Source organism: Hibiscus syriacus, unplaced genomic scaffold (assembly GCF_006381635.1).
Source record: "Hibiscus syriacus cultivar Baekdansim isolate YM2019G1 unplaced genomic scaffold, ASM638163v2 tig00110474_pilon, whole genome shotgun sequence".
NCBI classification, from domain to species: domain Eukaryota; kingdom Viridiplantae; phylum Streptophyta; class Magnoliopsida; order Malvales; family Malvaceae; genus Hibiscus; species Hibiscus syriacus.
In genome coordinates this window covers 25,634-48,231 of record NW_024062753.1, presented here as the reverse complement: position 1 = coordinate 48,231, position 22,598 = coordinate 25,634, and the positions used below count along the sequence as shown (strand labels likewise).

General features: G+C 37.2%; 1 protein-coding gene and 2 pseudogenes across 1 annotated transcript; 1 reads left to right on the top strand and 2 right to left on the bottom strand.

The window, feature by feature from the left end:
• Positions 1-219: 219 nt before the first annotated feature.
• LOC120128033 lies at positions 220-2,502 on the bottom strand (annotated as a pseudogene).
• A 1,660-nt stretch (positions 2,503-4,162) lies between these two features.
• Positions 4,163-17,480, bottom strand: LOC120128031. Its single transcript, XM_039145810.1, has 2 exons — positions 17,474-17,480; positions 4,163-5,113 (listed from the first exon to the last, which is right to left on the bottom strand). Exon 2 carries the CDS (start codon positions 5,098-5,100, stop codon positions 4,234-4,236), a length of 867 nt encoding a protein of 288 aa, XP_039001741.1. The 5' UTR covers positions 5,101-5,113; positions 17,474-17,480; the 3' UTR covers positions 4,163-4,233.
• Positions 5,567-6,609, top strand: LOC120128038 (annotated as a pseudogene).
• Positions 17,481-22,598: the final 5,118 nt, after the last annotated feature.

Genomic DNA, 22,598 nt, shown 5'->3' with positions numbered 1-22,598 from the left:
TTCTGGTGGAATTCACCCTATATATATTGATTCAACTCAGCTAATTGAAGCAGGGTTTTTAATGTTTTGATGCAATTTCAAATTTAAAGTTAAGGTTAAGGAGACATGAGCTGAGTTCAATGAGCATGACGTCATATAAGATAATCAGAGTTCATACAGAGCATTCAATCAAGCTCAGAATAGAACTACAGTAAACATACGATGCCATGCATCATCCATATGTCCAGCAACACATCAAAAACCTCACTGCTTCCAATATCTCTATACACCTATCTTTTGTACTAGTAGGTTTCAGCGCATGCGACGTGCATGGCGAGTCCTGTCGTTGTACCTTGGTCTGTCTTGGACCCTCTGGGGCTGTGGTTCCACCCTCCTCTGCCTTTCGGGTGACCTTTGAACAATCTCGCCGTTAACAAACAGCTCCGCCGCAAAGGGGGAGTGAAGATCAAATAAAATCCATACACAATAGTTTATGAGACAAAGATTCCATATCAAACAAGAAAATAGAAATTGCAGGAGCCTAGATCCTCATGTTCGTAATTAGGAGATTGAAGGGTCGGTAAATTTAAAGTTTGTGTAATGTTTCTTGTTCGAGAAAAACAACAATTAACAAAAGTAACTGTGAGAACCATAAAAACAGGCAAAAGCAAATTCAATGTATCTTCTCCTATAACCCTGCAACTCTATAAATATAAAGCACAGGAGAGTATCGAGAGGACTCCAGTGTTAGTCCATTAGCATTCAAAGCTACCCATTGCCAACTTAAGGCAAGTATCTTTGCCAAGATGGACTGAGATAAAGGTTTACAAACTCTTAAGCATTTCACTTTTATTCCCCAGATTCGAATGCAGAATATTCACTTCATCACTGAGAGCAGCCATGACTTTAGAGCAAAAAGGTCTCGAAAAAGACTCACTAAAGCATAATGATTAAAAGATAAGAGGATTGAGACAAATGTCTGTTTATCGATCAAAGAAGGAGACCACTCTAAGCTATTTGTGCAAGCCACAAGCTAATGTTTCATCTCCACCGGTCAGAGCTCAAATTAGGATGACAACAAATGGCCATGAAAGAAGCAGTTGATGTAAGTCCATTAGAATTCAAAACTAAATAATACCTATATGACATTTTAGATTTCCAAGATGGAACATATACCTAGGCAAGATACTCAAACAAGAATTTGGTCCACTTTTAAAGGTGGAAACTATATACTATTAATATTTCTTCCACACTGATCCAAAGTCCAAGTGGAAAAATAAGCACAAAACCATTAGAGAGACCTTTTAAGTCCATTAGCATTCAAAACTGGTATTGCCTATAAGGCTTATTCGATTTATAAAGATGAAGTACCATGTACTGTCTAAAACAGAACTAATCATCGAGTATAACACTCTAGTTAAGTGTTTGCACCGGTACCTCCCTTAGGTCAACTAAAACAAATAGAACATTCACATTATCATAAACAATTAACATTACATGCAAATACTAAGTTTTGCAAAACTGCTCATGCGAAAAAAACTTACCTCCGTAGTCCTTGTATTCAGGATCAACATAAGAATCCGGAAGCACAAAGAGAACACCAGGCAATCCTATTGAATATTGGCAAGATTAAAAACAAAATTTATACACTACAGACCATAAACTTCAAGCAGAAAAGAAAAATAAAGAAACAAATCCGACAACTGAAATGAAAATTAAAGGCAAGACCTTCTAACTTATTTGATGTCTCTTCGTCAATCTCACAGCCGAAACCGAAGTATCTCTCACAGGAGACATTGTATATCTTCTTCTTAGCTTCCTCTTCACTAACATGCAGCAAATAACAAGCAAGTCAAACACAATAATCTCGAAAACCAAACTGTCAAGATAATGCAAGCAATAGCAAAGAACCTCAATAAATTGCATCACCAATCATGCTAAAGAATCAATCTTTAAGAAAACAATGACAAACCTAGAAAAATAATTAACTTAAAAAACCAAGCTTTTATTTTCCTTTTCAAATTTAAACCATAAGTTTCCCCCCATTTTCTCAGCATAAAAACATACCTGCCGACGACTTTAGCAAGGGTTTTAATATAACAATCAATCATTTCCTGCTTATTAGCCCCTTCTCCACCCGGTTTATCCATAACAATAAGCCAATGCTCATAATCACAACCCGGAAAAAGCGGGGCCATTTCCGTAGGTGGCCGGTCACTGAAGTTTGATCCCGAGTTAAGCGGGGAGTAACCCGAGTTCCCGGAACGGTTGACGCGGCATCGTATGGAAGTGAAGCGCGTGCAGGCGAGAAGGAGAGATCGGACGGCGTGCGAAAGAGGGGTAAGAGAGCGACGAGAGAGGAGGGTGGGTAATGGAGCTGGTTGAAAGGAGGCGTTTGGGAAGGAGGAAAGATGAAACAAGATGGCGCGTGAGGGTGGAGGTGGCGGCGCGTTTTAGGGGTTGTGCCATGTTGAGAGAGATTCTGGATGGAGAGAGTGAAGGGAAAGGGGTTATGGATTTAGAAAGGGCTTTGGCATTGTGGATAATAAATGTTTTCATCAATTTATCTTGATATTTTGTATTGTCTTTCTCTTATATTTTGGGCTTCAATTTGGCCCATCATTTTTAATGTATTCACGAGAGTTTTCTTTATTTAATAGTTTAAATAGAAATTAATATAATTTTTATTTTGTTTAAGTTTTATCACTGAAATTAAGAAAGTTATATATCGATTACTGACATTATCAATGTATTACAATTGGATCAGTGAGTCGTTAACTCCAATCAAAGTATTTGTTTCAATTTGATTATCAACTGAAATTAACAACTCAATGACCAGATTGCAATAAATCGCAATGGAATGGTTGTAGGATTTGTTGGTCAGCTGCACTGTTAACGGCTAGAATATCATCGGCAAAGTATTTCGTGAAGCATCTCATTAGAAAAAAATACCATTACGCAGGCTCGTAGGAACATCACTCGTCATTATGATCTGGTAAGTGATCATGACTTTGTTACAAGGTGTTATAACAACATATGCAATATTCACCCACCAACAAGTATTTGTATTACAGGTTGCAAACTTGTCCGGATAACTCTTTGTTAAGGAACCATGTTACTAACTCGGTGTTACCATGTACTATCCACGAATAAGCCTATTTCAACTGGATTTGTCGAATCAAAGCTAACTAATTCCCTGCTAAAAAAATGCAGAGCATCGAGCTTCTTTCTACTCTCTTCTGGAGTTTTTGGGGTCAGGATCTCAACTTTTATGACTCTTCCTCTAAAAGTGCATGAACATTTGGATTTTATCTTCTTCCTAGCGTCGTGACATTGATATTTAAGTCACTTTACAGACGAGAGAAGAGCATTTGGACATTGCAGAGCAAAGAAAAATCAGTTCCCTAATTGAGAAAGTAAGAATTCATCATGATCTCATCCTCATTCTTCATCTTCCTTGATTGTGTCGTTTTCTAACACATACAGACGAGTATAGAGAAGTGGCATGAAGTTCTAGACATCGGTGTGGTTGGGGAAGCTTAGCTATCGAAACAAGGATTATCATAATATTATACCGTCTTAAACTCCTTAAGAATGTCATACAATAAGGATTATCATAATATGCAATACATTTCTGCAGAATAGTGAGTTCAAAACAGATGCAAGAAACCAGTTAAATTTCGGATCATAGATGGGTAGACATGGAAAGGAGATTCCTCGGAAACCATGCAACATGTATTGTTCCATTCCATGTATACATATAGTGGAAGATGTATTAGGTTAAAGCTAAGACATCAGTTACTTGTGTATGTGATTGCAGGTTGTGTTTTTAACTGGCTGGCAACTTCGGTACACTCGGCGACCCATACTGAGGTTTCCCATTGGCATATTCCTTCAATGATGATTGAAGTTAGTGTTGAACAATGATCCAAAGAAGCAAGCAAAATGATCATCACCATGTAAGGGTTCAAGCAGCTGGTTCAAGCTACTGCCACTGTTTAGAACAACCTGTGCCCCTAGTCCCTAGTTCTGTTTAGTTATGGTTATGCTGCAATGCAAGAATAAGTGATGTCTGCACTTTGTAGACTGGATGGATGTCAATCTATAAACAGGCCAATATATATATATATTTGTATATGTATAGCTTGAGGAATCCATTCAGTCATCATTAACTATCTGAACATTGCTTAATAGCAATAACAATAAAATGGTAAAAAATTGTCTACTAAGGGGAAAACATACACAAAATACACATCATTCCATCTCAATTTCATGCACAGGGCGCATCAATAAGCTGTCCGATTCGACCTGATCCAGCAATGAGCCACTAGTCTCCGCACATCTCTGTTTCTTAGAGCTCGACAGAACACCAAATATCACGCAACTGGAAACTGTGATCAAAATTGCGTGAAGAGCAAACAACAGATTCACCAAAGCCATGCCTCTCAACCCATCTTCTTCGAGCTCACAATGAACATCGGCATCGGGACTACGAGGCAAAAGCTCCAGTTTCTTACAACCTGTTGGAACAAATGCATCGGTGTACAAACACAAACCGGCTTGCAACAACCACGTGCCTTTGAAAACCAATCCGAAAGACAAGAAGAACTCGGCGAAAAAGGCTGTTCTTTTGACAGACAAAACCAAGCAACAACCGGCACAGAGGAGGGACAAATGAGCAAGCAATTCGTAAACGACGGTCCCAAGGCCGGTGACACCGACACCGCTGAAGGAATACTCGACGAGAAAGGCCATACCGGCGTAGGCGAAGACGAAAGTCTCGTTGAAAAGGGAATGGTCGAGATTGTCATAAATTACAAAGAAAACGATGAGTACCCAGAAGAGGGAGAGGCTGGAGAATTGCTGGAAGAAGGAGAAACGGTACGTGGAGTGGCCGGAAAGCGAGGAGAAAATGAAGATCTCTGCGAATGAAGCGAGGGGTAAAGCGACGGCAAGGATGTAAAGATCCAAGTTTTTCCATTTGGGGTTGGAGAAATACCATGGTTTTGATTTGAACAAAGATGGGTTTTTGAGGAAGAGAGAAGATGAACAGAGGAAACGGCGGATGCCGATTGGGGCAAAGAAGAGAGTTGCTAAGAAATGGGTTTCTAGAGAAGCCATTGTTTCTTCTTCTCTGTGTTTTCTGTGATGAGTTTTGATCTTCGATTGGGTTGCCAAGTTAAGTCCTTTTGGTTTGGCCGGATCACCAAGCTGACTTTTTCAATTTCCTTTTCCTTTTAGTTTTTAAAGGCATAATTTATAAATTCCTCAAATATTTTATCTTTTCGTTTTTAAATCTAATTATATTTTTCAATTTAATCTATAAAATTTTCTTTAGTTCACATTGATATTACGACGACCAAAATACTACATTACCAAAATAATTATAAAAAATGATATGTATATAAACAATTCCAAGGACTAAGTTAAAAATATTAAATTTAACAATTAAAATCATTTATCCTAAATTAAACCATATTTGTACAAGTAAAATTCAATTTTACCAGTCTTGTTTACTATTAATATAAAAAATTAATTCAAATGTTATAAAAATGGGGAAAACAAATCGAAAATTCAAGCCACCAAAATATGTGGTTCCTAATGCATTGAAGGCTCTGGAATTTACACAGAGGATCCCCATTTCACATAGAGGAAAGAAACCCCAATCACAGATTCTAAACCAGCACGAGGGACAAGCTGCTAGCGTTTTCAATGGCCACTTCGATTTCTGCAACTGGGTTCAAGCCAGGTTTAGGAACTTCCTTCTACGGAAACCGGGTTATTCGGCCATTTTCGGCGACCACTACGCTCGTTAACTAACTCAGTTCCGAGCCATGTTCGAGTCGGAAAACCCGTCAGAGCAACGCCTATGATGAAGAACGTCAACGAAGGTAAAGGTTTGTTCGCCCCTCTTGTGGTTCTTACTCGCCAAATCGTTGGCAAGAAAAGGTTCAATCAGCTCAGAGGCAAAGCCATTGCTCTGCACTCTCAGGTTAGTTTCCGATTCAGATTTATGTAATATTAATCGAATTAAATAAACGATTTATTGAATATTTATAAACATCACTCCAAACAACTTACTTTGAATGCGGTTATTCAATTCTTAGACAAGTTTAGAAATGTTTTAGAGATCATCGATTTGTATTAAAGGAGTCAACATTTTATTCATTCATGTTTGATTTATTTATATTTCGTATAGAAGATTAATAATTACAAATGTTAAAGATTTAAATTACATGAATTCAGGTAATTACCGAATTCTGCAAATCAATAGGGGCCGACGCTAAGCAAAGGCAAGGGTTGATTCGTTTGGCCAAGAAGAATGGAGAAAGTCTTGGATTCCTTGCATGATGATCAACCTGTGTTAGCTAAATTCGGATTTAATATCGAATGTGGGTATATATTAAGATGAGTATGTTCGATTTTTAAAGATCGTTCGAATATTTAAAAGACTATATCTATCTTGAATCTAAATGTGTATCAAACATGAAAATAAAACTGTAGAACTCGAGTAGCATGTGTGAGACGTTGGAGACTTGGAGTCGTATATTTCATGCATCTTTCCTGCATATAATTACAAGATTTGATGTATGATTTGGAACTTTAAATTTTAAATTACACCTTTTTTTATTTCGGAGTTTAATTATTTATTTATTTTGATTAAGATTATTAAAAAATCTCCTATCAATAAAAAGGTGACACTTAATACGTTTCTATGACATTATTTATTTTTAGGTAGAATGATGCATTCTTCTTGAAATCAAATCTAATTATATAGGAATTAAAATTCTTGATAAACTATGGACACAATTGATATATATATATATATAAAAGGTTTTTTTATTATGTCTTTTTGCGTTCTTAATTTATAATTTTATTATGTTTTTAAAGTTACAATCATCCTATAATAAATTTTATACGCTTCTGAATTAAATGAATTGATTAATAGATAAAATAATAATAAAAATATTTATATTGAAAAATATTTTTTATATGTGAGAGAGGGAGGACTTAAAATGAATTGTAAGTTTATAATACGATGTAAATCATGACTAAAACAATATCCTTATTAATATTATTTTTTATTTACTTTAATTATTTATTTTAATTATTCATTTAAATAATTGTTTTATATAACAAACAAATTATAAGATAAGATTACACGTTCAAAATAGAACTACAAATCAATCATAAAAATTATAATAGTAAAAAATATAAAACTCTTGATGTTAATTTTTTTTTCAATTACACCTTTAATGTTGTTATTAAATATAAATATGGGTTGGATCGAGTTTTTGGCCTACATAAATTAGATTTTCGTATTATACTCATCACTTGTCATTTGATTTCGGTTTAAGAAAGTTTCATCCAACCCTAATCAAATATGATGTTTAGGATAAAAATTTACATCCGATTCGATCTGAGCCGATATATATATATATATATATGTGATAAAATAATAACCAATTGAAAAAATATAGAGATTGATATCTTTGTAATTTTCTTTAAATATATAAGAGAAAACAAGACTATTATTTTGAGTAAAACTTTTTCACCACAAACTCATATTGACTCAGTCTTATCTTTCAAAAAATTATATTTGACCCAAACTTTTTTTTTTTTTTAAATCTAATCTTATAAGATTGAATCGTGGCAAAATCCGTAGATCCTAGTTTTCAGGAATTTGCGTTCCGGGCTTATTGAATGAGCGAAACTCTACAGCCGCCCATGGAGGCGGTGGTGGGGACTTTGATTAAGCCGTCCCTGGAACGGTCGGGTTCTCCTCTGGGGAACGAGGTGAAAAGTGTTCCGAAGAAGAATAGGATAGCATCCGAAACCGATGATACTAGGATTTCCAATGATATCGACATGCATGCAGTTGAGAGTATCCCTGCTTATGTAAGTCATCTTGTTACGACAGCCACTGTTCAAGAGGAAGGGAGTGCTCCAGAAGTTTTTGTGCCGCTGAACAATGCTGATATGAATGGAAGTGAAAAGAAGTATGCGGTATGTTAGTTGGGAACGATACATCGAAACGGCCATCCTTCCCCGAGTTGTAAAACGAGGAAGTGGTGCTCCAAGATGGCGACGTGGTAGTTGATCGCAGTGGCGCCTACCCAGTAATTCAGTTTTCCAATCGCGTACATGATACTATTGATCATAACATGCTGAGAACAGTGATTGTTAGGTATTGAGGAAGACAATAGGGTTCCGAGCACTTTGGCACAAAATAAACATCCTATGGCAACCAAAAGGTCGATCGATTTCAACCAATCGACTTAGACAATGAATATTTTATTGTGAGATTTGAATTAGATCATGACTACATCAAGGTTTTAATAGATGGTCCCTGGGTGATATTCGGAAGCTATCTAACGGTTCAACCTTGGAGTCATAACTTTGGTGCTGCTGAAAAACTTCCATCACAGGTTATTGTATGGATTCGCTTGCCTGGATTACCCTATCGATACTACACCAAATCGCTTTTTCGGCACCTTGCTGCTGTGATAGGTAGGGTTATCAAAATCAACTACAACACCAGAGCCGGGGAGGGGAAAATTTGTGCTTGTTGCTGTGGTCGTGGATCTAAATAAGCCGCTGCTTCCATGTATTGATGGATTTATTCAAAAGCTGGAATATGAGGGATTGCAAAATATATACTTCCAATTTGGTGTGTATGGGCATTCAAAAGATCGATGTAATATATCCCAGACTACACCTATGAACACCGAGAAGACGAACTCAACGAGTGAGGTGGAAGTTGTGGGAGATAAGGGAAAAAGAGAAGACCTCTATGGACCTTGGATGATAGCTACAGGATGTAAACGTAGGATCAATAAATCCAAAGAAGGTGCAACAGCTGCTCCTATGCCATCTAGCAACATAGGAAAATCACTGTTTGATGTCTTAGCTCGATGACGAACGAGAATGAAGTCGAGAATGGTAATCCGAACCTGGATAGCGAGACAACAATGAACGTTAATGGGGGTGCTGTTATGGGTAAAGCAAAAGGAAAATGCGTTATTGCTGAAAGGAGGGGGAGTTCTTCTGGCCCTTTGAACAAAGCAGGATCATCACGTGCAAGTTCTAAACCCAACGCTGCTGAGCCGGAGCAGCCTGAGAGGAATAGAATGCCATTGCAGGAGATCACCAGCGCTCAAACTACACAATCTAGTCTCGAAAAGGTTGAGGTTGCCCCAACTATTTTGGATAATGATACTCATGTTCAAGTTCAAGCACCAAACATTGTGGGAGGTAGCCATTTGGCGGTACAGATCAAAAGTACTGCGGAGAAGCGTGCAGGAATAAGAAAAAGAGTGGTAGCTCTCAAAAATGGATCCCCTCTAGGTAACAAGGTGATGAACAATAAATGATCAAGAGTAAAGGGGAATTGGCAGTATAAAGCACCAAATCGCCCCATTCTCACTGAATGTGTACAATCAGCTACAACCTTACTCGATGAAGTAGGGAACAGTATCCCTAATTTTCGTAATCCAAATGATTTGAATGGGGAACGTGACATGGCAGTGCATACAGAAAACACAAACTCGGTAGAGCAGAGATGATAATGACTGGGGTGTCTAACCCCGCCATTCCTTCCCCGTTGCCTAATGTTTAGTTGTATGTTTTGGAATAGCCAAGGGGTTGCTAGCCCTAATTATCGTCGTCATTTTCGACATTTTATAGTTAACTATAATCCATCGATGGGTGCTTTACTGGAAACAAGAATTAGCGGTAGTCGGGCAGACGATATGATTCGGACTTTTAGCTTCTCAACTCGTTTCGCGTGGAGGCTCATGGATTCAGTGGCAGATTTGGCTGTTGTGGAAGTCCGATATCTGCGTGGAGATTGTAACAATTTCAAATCAATTCTTACATGTGAGAGTACAAGATACCGACTCGGGAATACCTTTTTTCATCTCAGTGGTTTATGCTAGCCCTAGTATTTCGATAAGGAAACATCTTTGGGATCATCTCACTAATTTAGATCCCGGAGTTGAACACCCATGGCTCCTTGGCGGAGATTTCAACGCGTTATTGAATCATGATGAACGTCAAGGCGGTGCTATGAACAGAGTATCTCCTAGTAACGGGTTCAGTTCGTTCGTTTTTAATAATGGTCTGATGTTATCGGATTCCATGGATCCCATTTCACTTGGTCGAGAGGCTCCTTGCATCAGAGACTGGATCGCTGCTTGGGAAATGAAGAATGGTTGCGTTACTTCCCTGAAACTCACGGTTTGCACTTGGATAAGCTGGGATCGGACCATCGTCTAATCCACATGCGACTAAAATTACCACTATCTCGACGCTCGCCACCCCCTTTTCGGTTTCTACTCTCTTGGCAAGATCATCCCGATTTCAAAAATCTTATTCAAGCATCCTGGATTAATAATGATACTTGGCAAAACCTTACTGTATTGAAGGAGAAGCTCACTGCCTGGAACATAAATGTGTTTGGGGATATCGGTAAAAGGAAAAAACAGCTCCTAGCTCGCCTCCGAGGTATTGATTCTGCCCTTGCTTACCGCGATTCGAATCATCTGTATGAGCTGGAACGGAAACTGAAAATGGAATTAAAGTTGGTTCTGGAACAAGAAGCCTTTGGCAGCAAAAGGCTCGCTGTGGCTGGATCCTTGACGGAGATCGTAATACAAAATTTTATCATGCTTCAGCGAAAATCCGTCATAGGAGAAACACTATTGCTTTGAAGATGGATGACGGTAATTGGTGCTCAGATCAATCCCGGCTAAAACAAGGTGCAGTAGATTTTTTTCGAACCCTTTTCTCATCCGGTGGGATACCTATGCAAGCTTACAACACGAGAGGCCACTTCTTCAAATTCCCGACTGAGATCATTGGAGCTCTGTCGCATACTGTCCTCAATGAAGAAGTGAAACAAGTGATTCTTGATATGCAGCCTTCTAAAGCTCCCGGAATATATGGTTTTCACGCTGCATTTACCAAAATAATTGGAATATTATTGGCCTTAATGTATGCAAATTTGTGCGGAATTGCTTTAGGCAATGAGAGGTGCCAGCGGACATTAATCACACGCTTCTTGTCCTTATCCCAAAGACCACAACCTCGGAGAATTTCGCTAAATTTCGTCCTATCAACCTATGCACGGTGTTCTTCAAAGTCATCACAAAAATTATTGTTAACCGATTGAAGCCACTCCTCCCCAAATGGATCATGGAGAATCAAACAAGTTTCATCCCAGGACGAAGTATCTCAAATAATATTGTTCTCGCCCAAGAAGTAATACATTCAATGAAAGTAAAGAGCGGGAGAAAGGATTGATGATGATTAAAATAGACCTGGAAAAAGCATATTATCGACTAGAGTGACACTTCATTGAGGATACATTGATTGACCTGGGAATTCCTGATGATATAAGGAAACAGATCATGAGCTGTGTCAGTACTGCAACTACTTAGATTATCTGGAATGGTGGTCAAACTGAGAGCTTTGTACCCACTCGGGGGATTCGTCAAGGCGATCCCCATTCCCCTTATTTGTTTGTTTTATGCATGGAAAGGCTCGCACAATCCATTGCGAATGCCATATCGAATAGATCATGGAAGCCAATCAAACTATCTAGAAGCGGCCCTCCACTAAGTCATTTATTTTTTGCCGACAACTTGGTATTATTTGCCGAGGCTTCAGTTTCACAGCTTGCGGTAATCAAAAGTATTCTCGCCGAGTTCTGTGAGGTTCAGGACACAAAGTCAGTCTTGCGAAGACTAATATTTGCTTCTCCAAGAATGTAGATGAACAATCTCGGATCACTATAAGCAATGGGTTCCAATTTACCCGAGTGGATGACTTATGAAAGTACCTAGGTGTTCTTTTGCTGCATAATCGAGTGACATATGCTACCTATGGATATATTGTCCAAAGGGTACAGGATCGATTAGCTGGGTGGAAATCTCGATACCTCTCCATCGTTGGGAGGATTACCTTGGCAAAAGCTGTCTTAGTAGCTATCCCCTCATATGCCATGCAAAATTCTATCTTCCCAAAAAGATTTGTGATAAGATTGAAAGATTAATACGGAATTTCATATGGGGCAGTTCCAGAGATTGGCGTGGTATGGATCTTGTAAAATGGGATGATCTTTGCAAGCCAACGGAGATAGGTGGAATTGGAATTAAAAAGGTACATGTGCAAAGCAAGGCCTTTCTCATGAAATTGGCATTTCGTCTAATTCCCGAGGATACACAGCTATGGGCTCGTGTGCTTATATCGAAGTATAAAATCAAGGACTTAGTTCCAAGTAACGTGGAACGCAGGGGATGCTCTCGGCTGTGGAAGGGAGTTTCTTGTGTATGGAATGATGTTCAGCAGAATTTGATATGGAATCTTCACACATTGATCGATTTTTGGTATGACGCATGGTTGATAGAGTTGGGACCCTTAGTAAACCACCTAACACTAGATGGAGTAATTCATCCAAAAGGTATTATGGTTTCTGCGCTAGTGAACTCTGATGGGGAATGGAGGTGGGATCTGATTAGAGACTGCATTCCGAATATGGTTTGCCTATCTATCGCTAGCTGCTCGATATGTGGAGCGACTGTAGAAAATTGTTCACATATCCTCCCAGAATGTTCAATAGCTATTTTCCGATCAATGGTGAGAAACGGGACCTCTGTTTGGGTCGATGATATGGTGTTTGTGGAATCGATGCAACAAATGTATCTTCGACATGGATTTCATAGCCAGCGAAACTATTTTACAGCAAAGTATCCGTCTGCAACAGCAAACGATTACTGCTATTAATAAGAGAGACCTATAGAGGGCTATCCGCTATCCGCGTGTTAACAGAGATGCTGTTTGGAAAGCTCCCCCAGTCGGCTGGATGAAACTGAACACTGATGGGGCGAGGCATAGTTCGACTGGTTTGACTACTTGTGGAGGGATTATTCGAAACCAATCCAGTGAGTGAGTAATAGGCTTTTCGAAGAAAATTGGATGCTGCTCGGTACTTGATGCGGAGTTATGGGGAATTTACATGGGACTACATGTTGCTTGGGGGAGGAAATTACGTAATATTATAGTTGAGACTGGTAGTAAAGAGGCGATCGCCGTGCTCAGTAGCATGCAGGATTCACACAACAGGTCAGCGATGGTGCCACATATCACGTCCCTAGTCCAACGTGACTATCGTTTACATTTCAACTATGTACCCCAGGAGAGTAATAAGGTAGCTGATAGTCTTGCCAAATTAGCATGGAAGATCCCTGCTAGAGAAATGGTGTTTGCTGAACCGCCAATGGAGGTGTAAGATATTCTTGTTAAGGATAGCCACAGCATGTTAGTTACGTAATAGCTTTTCAAGCCCTTTATATTAAAAAAAAAAATTAACGGTCTAAAGTTAATTTATTAAAAAAATAAAACTTTTAATTGAAATTATTAAAAAATTAAAGCTTTTAAATTGAAATTATTAAAAAAACTTTAAAGACATAATTAAAAATAGCATATTTTTTACGTTGTGTCTCGTAAAAGTATAAACATTAAATATAGAATTGGGTAATAGTATAGGGACTAAAATCATTATTTGACCTTTAAATTTATATTTTCTCCCCCCTCTCTCTCAATATTATTTTTTTAGATAAGTAAGATTTTATTATTAGTTCATTACAAATGTAACACTCATAACTCGTATAATTATACCTATACAGATTATAGATGTCATCCGTATAAAAAAAACATTTCAAAATTCAAAAGCTATTTAAAATTTATTTTCTTAAAATAATAAATAATATTATAAAAATACAATGTCATATAAATCATGTATAATTTTATTATAAAAACCAAACACCTTACAATCATATTATCAGCATATCCAATATTTTACAATGATAAAAAATAATATAACTAAATATAAAATTCCTTACCAATATACTTGCCATTAATTTCTTAAGCTCGTAAGCTTAATTTCATGCTTACCATTTATTAACCAATAAATTTCAGTATAGCACATCAATTATATAACACTTACACAACAATCCCTCCATTTTCCAAAATTTATGAATTGATCTCCAACTTTTCAAAACTTACGAAATGATCCCCAATTTTTCTAAGACTTGTATAATACTTCCTTCATCATTTCCAACTCATATATAATTTTTCTCACTCAAACAATCCATGATCAAAACTCACAGAACACCTTCTCAAAAGATCAAACATGTTCTAATCATTACACATGCTTGCATATGAATCTACTACCTCACAAACATCAAAATCCATCATCAATTTCATGATCCCTTTTTTATGAACACAAACTCTTAAATTTAGGATCTTTGAACACCAACAAGATTACCATACCATATTGGTACCAAAAGATAGAGTTTTTCACATACAACAATTTTCTATTTACAACTTACACAAAATATTGAATCAAATTGCTTGAAAATGGAGTTGGAATTTTCTCTTACCTTTGGAGAAACCCACGGCTGATTTTGGGAGAAGAAGATGAACAATTGAAATGATATATTGGGTGCATATCATAATATTTTACATTATAATCCACTTAAATGAATATAATATTCACTTAATTGGGATAAGACCAATTTACCATTAATGAGTCTTCTTATTTACCATAAAACCATGACAACTCATCCTTATCATAATTCAAAGTCAAAGATGACATATTTTGACTTTAAATTTCCAAATTTTCCCATGAAATTTCAAAACTTGCATTTTAGTCACCAAATTTCACTGTTTCAATTAAATCTGAAAAATTCCATATTTTCAGACCAAATTTCTTTGATCCAAAATATTAAAATAATATTTCCAACCATTTTATAACATCCTTCAAATTTTTGTAAAATTCCAATTCAATCTGAAATTACCGATTCCTTACCGGTTTTAACCATTTCTAATTTTTCTTTTCCAAATTCCAAATATAATTCCATAAAACCCCACTCTCAATAGTAAACTATCTATTTATGAAATAAAATTCTTTTCAAGAACTTTACCACTTAATTTCCTAAAATTTCTTCCAAGTTTAATACTTTGACCATCAAACTTTCAAAAGTTACATTTTGATCACTAACCAAAATTTGGGGTATTACAACAAAACATTCCAATCAAGGATAAAAAAAATACTATATACAACAAAAAATGGTTAGTTTATACTCCAATTGTTACAAAGAAGCATATTAACATTGTCAAGTCTATTAAGATCTCTATTCTTAAGTTGAGCACCAACAATCTCTCTAATAGAACCAAGTAAAATATGCGTCTATTTCTTTTCTCCCAGACATTGTAAATGAATGCACACCAAGTGTCATAACCATTTTTTTGTAAAACAATTAAATATTATTTTAAAAACGATTACGACTTTATTTTGGAAAAATTGATGATTTTGAACGGATTTGAATAAAATTTAAAAGAGTCGCCATCGACCTTTGGGTTAGGTAGGTCGAATACCCAAAAACGTCTTTTAAAAACAATTTTAAGAAAAATAATTTTATAAGACAAAAATTTGGTCTACGTTACCAAAGATTCATTTAAAACAGGTTCGGGAGTCGGTTACGTGTGGGGAAGGATAAACACCCCCACAACGCCCAAAATTGGTACTGTGTCGCTTACACATCGTCGTAAATGGTGGAAATTACAATTTGAATATGAAGAAAAAAATATGATCTATTTATTGAATATTTGTTAAAATAAAATAATAGAAATACTTCACTTGGTAAGAAATCTCAAGATTTGCAATCCTCCAACGGGAAAGCTATCTCATCTATTTCTTATCTATAAAGTATATCCTATCTTTTAATTACCACTAAATAATATCGTCATGAGTAGAAAATACGATATGCTTACTTTATGTACCGTTAATATTAACATAACAACCATTGATACGATGAAAATTATGAAAATAGAATAATAAATAAATTGTGATTTATTTATTGAATATTAGTTAAAATAAAAAAATCCTTTTCTCGATAAGAAATCTCGAGATTTGCAATCTTCCACCGGGGAAAGCTACCTCGTCTATATCTTACTTGTAAAGAATATTTTCTCTTTAAATTAAAAGATAACGACGAAAATTGACATAAAATACATCATATTATACTTTTCCAAAACATACATCACTCATATTAAGATTCAATGAAGAAATAATAATAAAGATTAAAATTTAAATATTAAACAATATGACCATCAAATAAATTAATCAAAAAATAAAAACAATAAAAATAATTTCTATAAGCTTGTAAAAGGAAGAATTTGCATTTTTATTTATTTAGTTTGAACGTCGTATCGGATTGTACCACCTCGATCCAGTGATACTTTCCACGCCCGTTCTATAAATATGTGTTCTTGAAATTATTCGAATAATATACAATAGAGAAATACAATGGAAATAAATATAAATAAAATATGCGAAGTATAATCTTTACATTAAATGAAACAAACAACATTATTTACATAATACAAATAACCAAATAATAAATTCATATATAAATGACTACAATGAAAATAAGTAAATATTATAAACCAAGATAAAATGATCAAAAAGCAAGTACAAAGGACTAGAATAACAAACACATAAACTCAAAGAGCCAAAATGGTAAAATCAGAAATTTAAAGGACTACAATGAAAGAAACAGAAAATAAAAACTAAAATAGCAATTTCATATAAATCAGAGTCCATACTAAAAAAACTAAATAGCATATGTACTAAGCTAAAAATAGCCCATAAATCACGTATAGGACTAAAAATGAAATAAAACAGGAACATAAGGATACAACAGCAGTTAAACCAAGTTTCATACGGTGATTAAATTACAATACTTACAAATGTCGTGACCAAAATCGAATGTTAACAGAAATGTCATAACAAACCATAACGGTACTAGATTATAAGTTCTGAAAACTTATTGCTCGAAATCAAAGAAATTAACATTTCATTTAATGGTTTAACAATATGATTACAAGACCCTAGGGACTAAAAGTGTAGTTAACCCACACGAGGAAAATACAGAACCCTTTCCCCTAAAACACGGTCGTTTCACAGGAGACGTTAAAGCCCTAAAACGGGATGGCTTCCTCATTCCCTCATTCTCTACTTCTTCCCTTCTTAAAACAGAGAGCAAAAGAATGCTCTCAAAGTTCTCTCCTTCCCCGCCTCTGTCTCCGCCGTGGAGAAAAAATAAAAAAGGCCACGGCCGCCGCAGCCAGCGGCGATGGCTTGAGAAATCAAACCATGACCACCCCTCCTCTCTTCCTTTGAACAATAACCCCTCTCCTACCCCAAGCAAAAACCGAAACCTCTGTTCGAAAACCCTAGATCCAACATAAGGGAAAGTTTACCTTCAATACGGCCTTCTCTGCTCTGGCTAGGCTACGACGACGAGGCTTTCTACAAGGGTAAGATCTCCCTCACTTTGTTTTTTTTTCTCTCTATATTTTCTCTGGTTTTTTCTTTTTCTTTCGTTTTTTTTTTTCTGTTTCGAAATCTCCCTCCCTTTTGGATTACTCTTCTTTTTCTTTTATCCTTGCTTGCATGTGGATTTCCATTGAGATGATGATGATATCTAGGTAGATAGGATTTGATTTCTCTGATTTGGGTGAATAAAATCCAGATTTTTCGGGATTTTCGGGTGTTATTTTAATGGGTTTTTAGATTTGGGGTAAGCTTAGGCCACTGTTCTTTGATTTGGTTACTGTTTTTACAGGGACCGGTCACTGTTGGATGGATGAATTCCTCACAGCTCCGATGACAGCGGCGGTGAGGGAAGCAGCCAGCTTGAACGGCTGGGAAAATGAAGGTCAAACGGCTGTGGCGGCTGAGTAGGGGATTAGGGTTTGAAACCCTAATCTGTTTTAGGGTTTGAAACCCTAAATTGTTTTAGGGTTTGAAACCCTAATCTGATTTAGGGTTTGAAACCCTAATCTGACGGGCTGCTGGGCTCCGGGATTGGGCCAATTCTGAGTTGGGCTTCGGGTTGTTGGGCTCCGGGATTGGGCCTTTTGGGCTTCGGGTTGTTGGGCTCCGGGATTGGGCCTTTGTAATCTGAATTGGGCTTAGGGATTAGGCCTGCAAAAATTGTAATAATAAATAATAATAAAATAATAAGATAACGATAATAATAATAATAATAATAATAAAATAACGGAAAAAAAACCCGGACAAAAACGGGTGTCTACAGCTGCCCCTCTTTGCACCTTCTTGTGTTAACAAGAATAGGGCAAAGACGACAAGAAAACACGTTTTTGTCTGGTCCTCCTCCTTTTTGTTTAAAAAAATGGATAATTTTGTTGGTGGGGACGACACTGCTCGTACGCAATGAAGAGGTCTGGTCGTCTAAGGGTGACACAGCTCCTACGTGATGAGGAAATCTGGTCATCTTTAGGAAGGGTGATAACTCGGTTCCTACGTGATGAGGACGGCTGGTTATCCTAATGTTGACACGGCTCTTACGTGATGAAGAGATCTGGTCTGGGGATGACACGATTCATACCTGATGAAACTCTGGCCACCTAAAGGTGATAACACGGTTCCTACGTGATGAGGACGGCTGGTTATCTATGGTTGACACGGCTCATACGTGATGAAGAGATCTGGCCATCTAAAGGTGATAACACGGTTCCTACGTGATGAGGACGGCTGGTTATCTATGGTTGACATGGCTCCTACGTGATGAGGAAGTCCGGTCAGTTGATGTTGATTGATTCAATGCTTCAATAAGTCTTGAAGATCCTGTAAAAATGGTTATATGCCATGATTTCATGTTATCAATATGCTCTAAGAATGATCTAAATGCATGTTTAAAGGGTTATGCTCAGTTCGTTCCTGGCATTGAGACTCTTCTCATACTCTTTAATCGAAACATGCGATATTTACGCATTTATCCATGCCTGGTTACTTTCTTGACCTCTCATTAAATATTCTTTGACTTGGTCCTTCTGATCTACCCCGAGAGAGTTTATCTTGCATCTTTGATTCTTTGGTCATTGATTGATTTTTCAGAGAAAATTCATTCAGAATGGACTCTCCTTGTTACATGCCTTTAAATTGGGACTTCTTTGCTTGGGAACAGTATGATTATGTTGAAACTGATTTCTTTGATTTAAACCCTCTTTTTCCTCAATGATTTGTTTAATGATTGATGGGAGCGTGCCTTTGCATGTGTTCTCTGGTGAACACCTGTTTCAAAATCCCCATAATCTGACACTTTTCAGAGTAAAGCATAGTAACTGATGTTGTTATTGATTAGTAATTTAGTGAATATATGCGAGGACATTGAATCAAATTCAAAAATTTCACTGAAGATAGATAATGAGAAAGTACAATCTTTTGGGACAAGAAAGCAAGTATATACAAAGAAAAACAATGGACAAATATAGTGAATATCAAATGCTGAGTCCTTCTATTTCTTCACCCCAAATCTTTCTCGAAAGTTGACATGTGTTTCGAAGATTCAGATCGTACAAAAGATGTGTGAGCATGAGAGTCTTTCCCTAAACCGTTAGGCTTCCGAGGGAATCCACCATTTCAATTTCTGATTATTCGAGCCGTCCATTACGGATTTTCAACTCGAATCCTCCTTTGGTTTCAAGATGCCCATTTTGGGTTTTCATTTTGAACCCTCCTTTATTTATTTTTCTTCTTTTTTCATTTTTTCATCATCATTTTTTTTTTCATTTTTTTTTTTTAAAGTGTAATATCGCTTGACCGAATCTGAATTCACGGGATTAGGCAAATCTTCTCCATCCATTTCTGTTAACACCAAAGCTCCTCCTGAGAATGCCTTTTTTACAACATAGGGACCTTCCCAGTTCGGCATCCACTTCCCTCGAAAGTCTTTTTGCATAGGTAGGATCTTTTTTAGTACCAAATCACCTTCACGAAATTCCCTAGGTCTGACTTTCTTGTCATATGCTCGTATCATCCTTTTCTGGTACATTTGGCCATGGCATATAGCTCTCAGCCTTTTCTCCTCAATCAAATTTAATTGATCAAACCTACTTTGTACCCAATCAGCCTCGTCTAGTTTCAACTCCATCAATACTCTCAAAGAAGGTATTTCCACCTCAATAGGTAAAACTGCTTCCATCCCATATACCAAAGAGAATGGTGTTGCCCCAGTAGATGTACGAACGGACGTGCGATAAGCAAGCAATGCAAAAGGTAATTTCTCATGCCAGTCCCTATATGTTTCAGTTGCTTTTGTGATGATCTTCTTGATGTTTTTATTCGCTGCCTCTACTGCCCCATTCATTTTTGGGCGATAAGGAGCCGAATTGTGATGTTTGATCTTTAACTTTGTGCAAACTTCCTTCATTAAATCGTTGTTCAAATTCAATGCATTATCTGTGATGATCCTTTCAGGTGTTCCATATCTACAAATGATTTCTCTTTTTAGAAATCTGCACACTGCTCCTTTTGTGACATTAGCATAAGAGGCAGCTTCAACCCATTTGGTGAAGTAGTCTATAGCCACTAAGATAAAACGATGTCCATTTGAGGCCTTCGGTGAAATTGCCCCAATGACATCAATGCCCCACATTGAAAACGGCCAAGGTGCGTTCATTACATGGAGTGGTGAAGGAGGAACATATATTTGGTTATCATGGATCTGGCATTTATGACATCTTCGAGCAAATCTGATACAATCTCCTTCCATAGTGGACCAATAGTACCCAAACCTCATGATTTTTCTAACCATTGTGAATCCATTAGCATGTGTTCCACAAACTCCTTCATGGACTTCCTCAAGTATTTTCTTGGCCTCAATTCTATCCACACACCTCAAAAGCACCTGATCCTTGCCCTTTTTATACAATATATCTCCATCAAGGACATACCCCATTGCTAATCTTCTTAAGGTCCGTTTATCATTCTCCGCTGCCTCTGCCGGGTAAGCCCGATACTTTACGTATTGGAGAATATCATAATACCATGGGAGATTATCATCCTCTTCTTCCTCTATGTTGCAACAATGAGCTGGCATTTCTCTTATACTCATCCAAATAGGCATCATTCGAGATTGATCATCGGCCTTAAACATAGCTGCCAACGTAGCCAAGGCATCTGCCATTTGATTTTCTTCACGAGGAAGATAAGCAAAAGAAATTTCTTCAAACTCTTTGATCAACTCCATCACTAAGTTCTTGTATTCTATCAACTTGGAATCTCGAGTCATCCATTCCCCGCGAAGCTGATAAATAACCAGAGCAGAATCGCCGAATACTTCTAGGCTTTTAACTTTGCGCTCAATTGCAGCTTGAATACCCAAGATGCATGCTTCATACTCTGCCATATTGTTAGTGCATTCAAAGGCGAGCCTACTAGTACAAGGATAATGATCTCCCTCAGGTGAAACTAGTATTGCCCCAATTCCATGTCCCACAGCATTAGAAGCGCCATCGAAGTTCATTTTCCATGTTTCATTTTTCGGAGTATCCTCTTCAGTAACAAATATACTCATCAAGTCCTCGTTCGGAAAATCAAATTTTACTGGCTCATAGTCTTCTAATGCTCTGCTTGCCAGGAAATCTGCAATAGCACTTCCTTTAACTGATTTCTGGTTCATGTAGACTATATCAAATTCGGACAACAACATTTGCCATCTCGCCATCCTTCCAGTTAGAGCCGTTGATTCCATCAGGTACTTTAACGGATCCAGTCTTGATATCAACCAGGTAGTATGATACAACAAATATTGTCTCAGCCTCTTAGTAGTCCATACTAAAGCACAACACAGCTTTTCGATAGAGGAATATCGAGTCTCACAGTCAGTAAATTTCTTACTGAGATAGTAAATAGCTCGCTCTCTTCTTCCAGTTTCGTCATGTTGGGCCAACACACATCCCATTGACTTCTCAAAGACAGTCAAATATAAAATCAATGGTTTGTTTGGGATTGGTGGCATCAAGACAGGAGCAGTAATTAAGTAACTCTTAATTCTATCGAAGCATTCTTGGCAACTATCATCCCATTCTCCTGGGTTTTGCTTTCTCAGTAATCGGAATATTGGATCACATTTCTCGGTCAACTGAGAGATGAATCTGGCAATATAATTTAACCTTCCCAGAAAACCTCGTACTTCCTTTTGCGTTCTAGGGGGAGGTAATTCCAGAATTGCTTTGACTTTATCAGGATCTATTTCTATCCCATTCTCACTGACTACAAATCCCAATAACTTCCCTGAAGTAGCTCCAAATGTACACTTGGTTGGGTTAAGCTTGAGCTGGTATTTTCTTAATCTTAAAAATAGTTTCCTTAAGACTTTTACATGTTCTTCTCCAGTTTGTGATTTGGCAATCATATCATCCACGTACACTTCTATATCCCTGTGCATCATATCGTGGAACAACGTAACCATGGCTCTTTGATATGTTGCCCCGGCGTTCTTAAGTCCAAAGGGCATCACCTTGTAGCAAAACGTACCCCACATTGTCACAAAAGTTGTCTTTTCCATGTCTTCTGGGTCCATCTTAATTTGATTGTAACCTGAGAAACCATCCATGAAAGAGAAAAGAGCATGACCAGCCGTATTGTCAACCAAAGTATCGATATGTGGGAGTGGAAAATTATCTTTAGGGCTCGCTCGATTGAGATCCCGGTAGTCAACACACATCCGAACTTTGCCATCTTT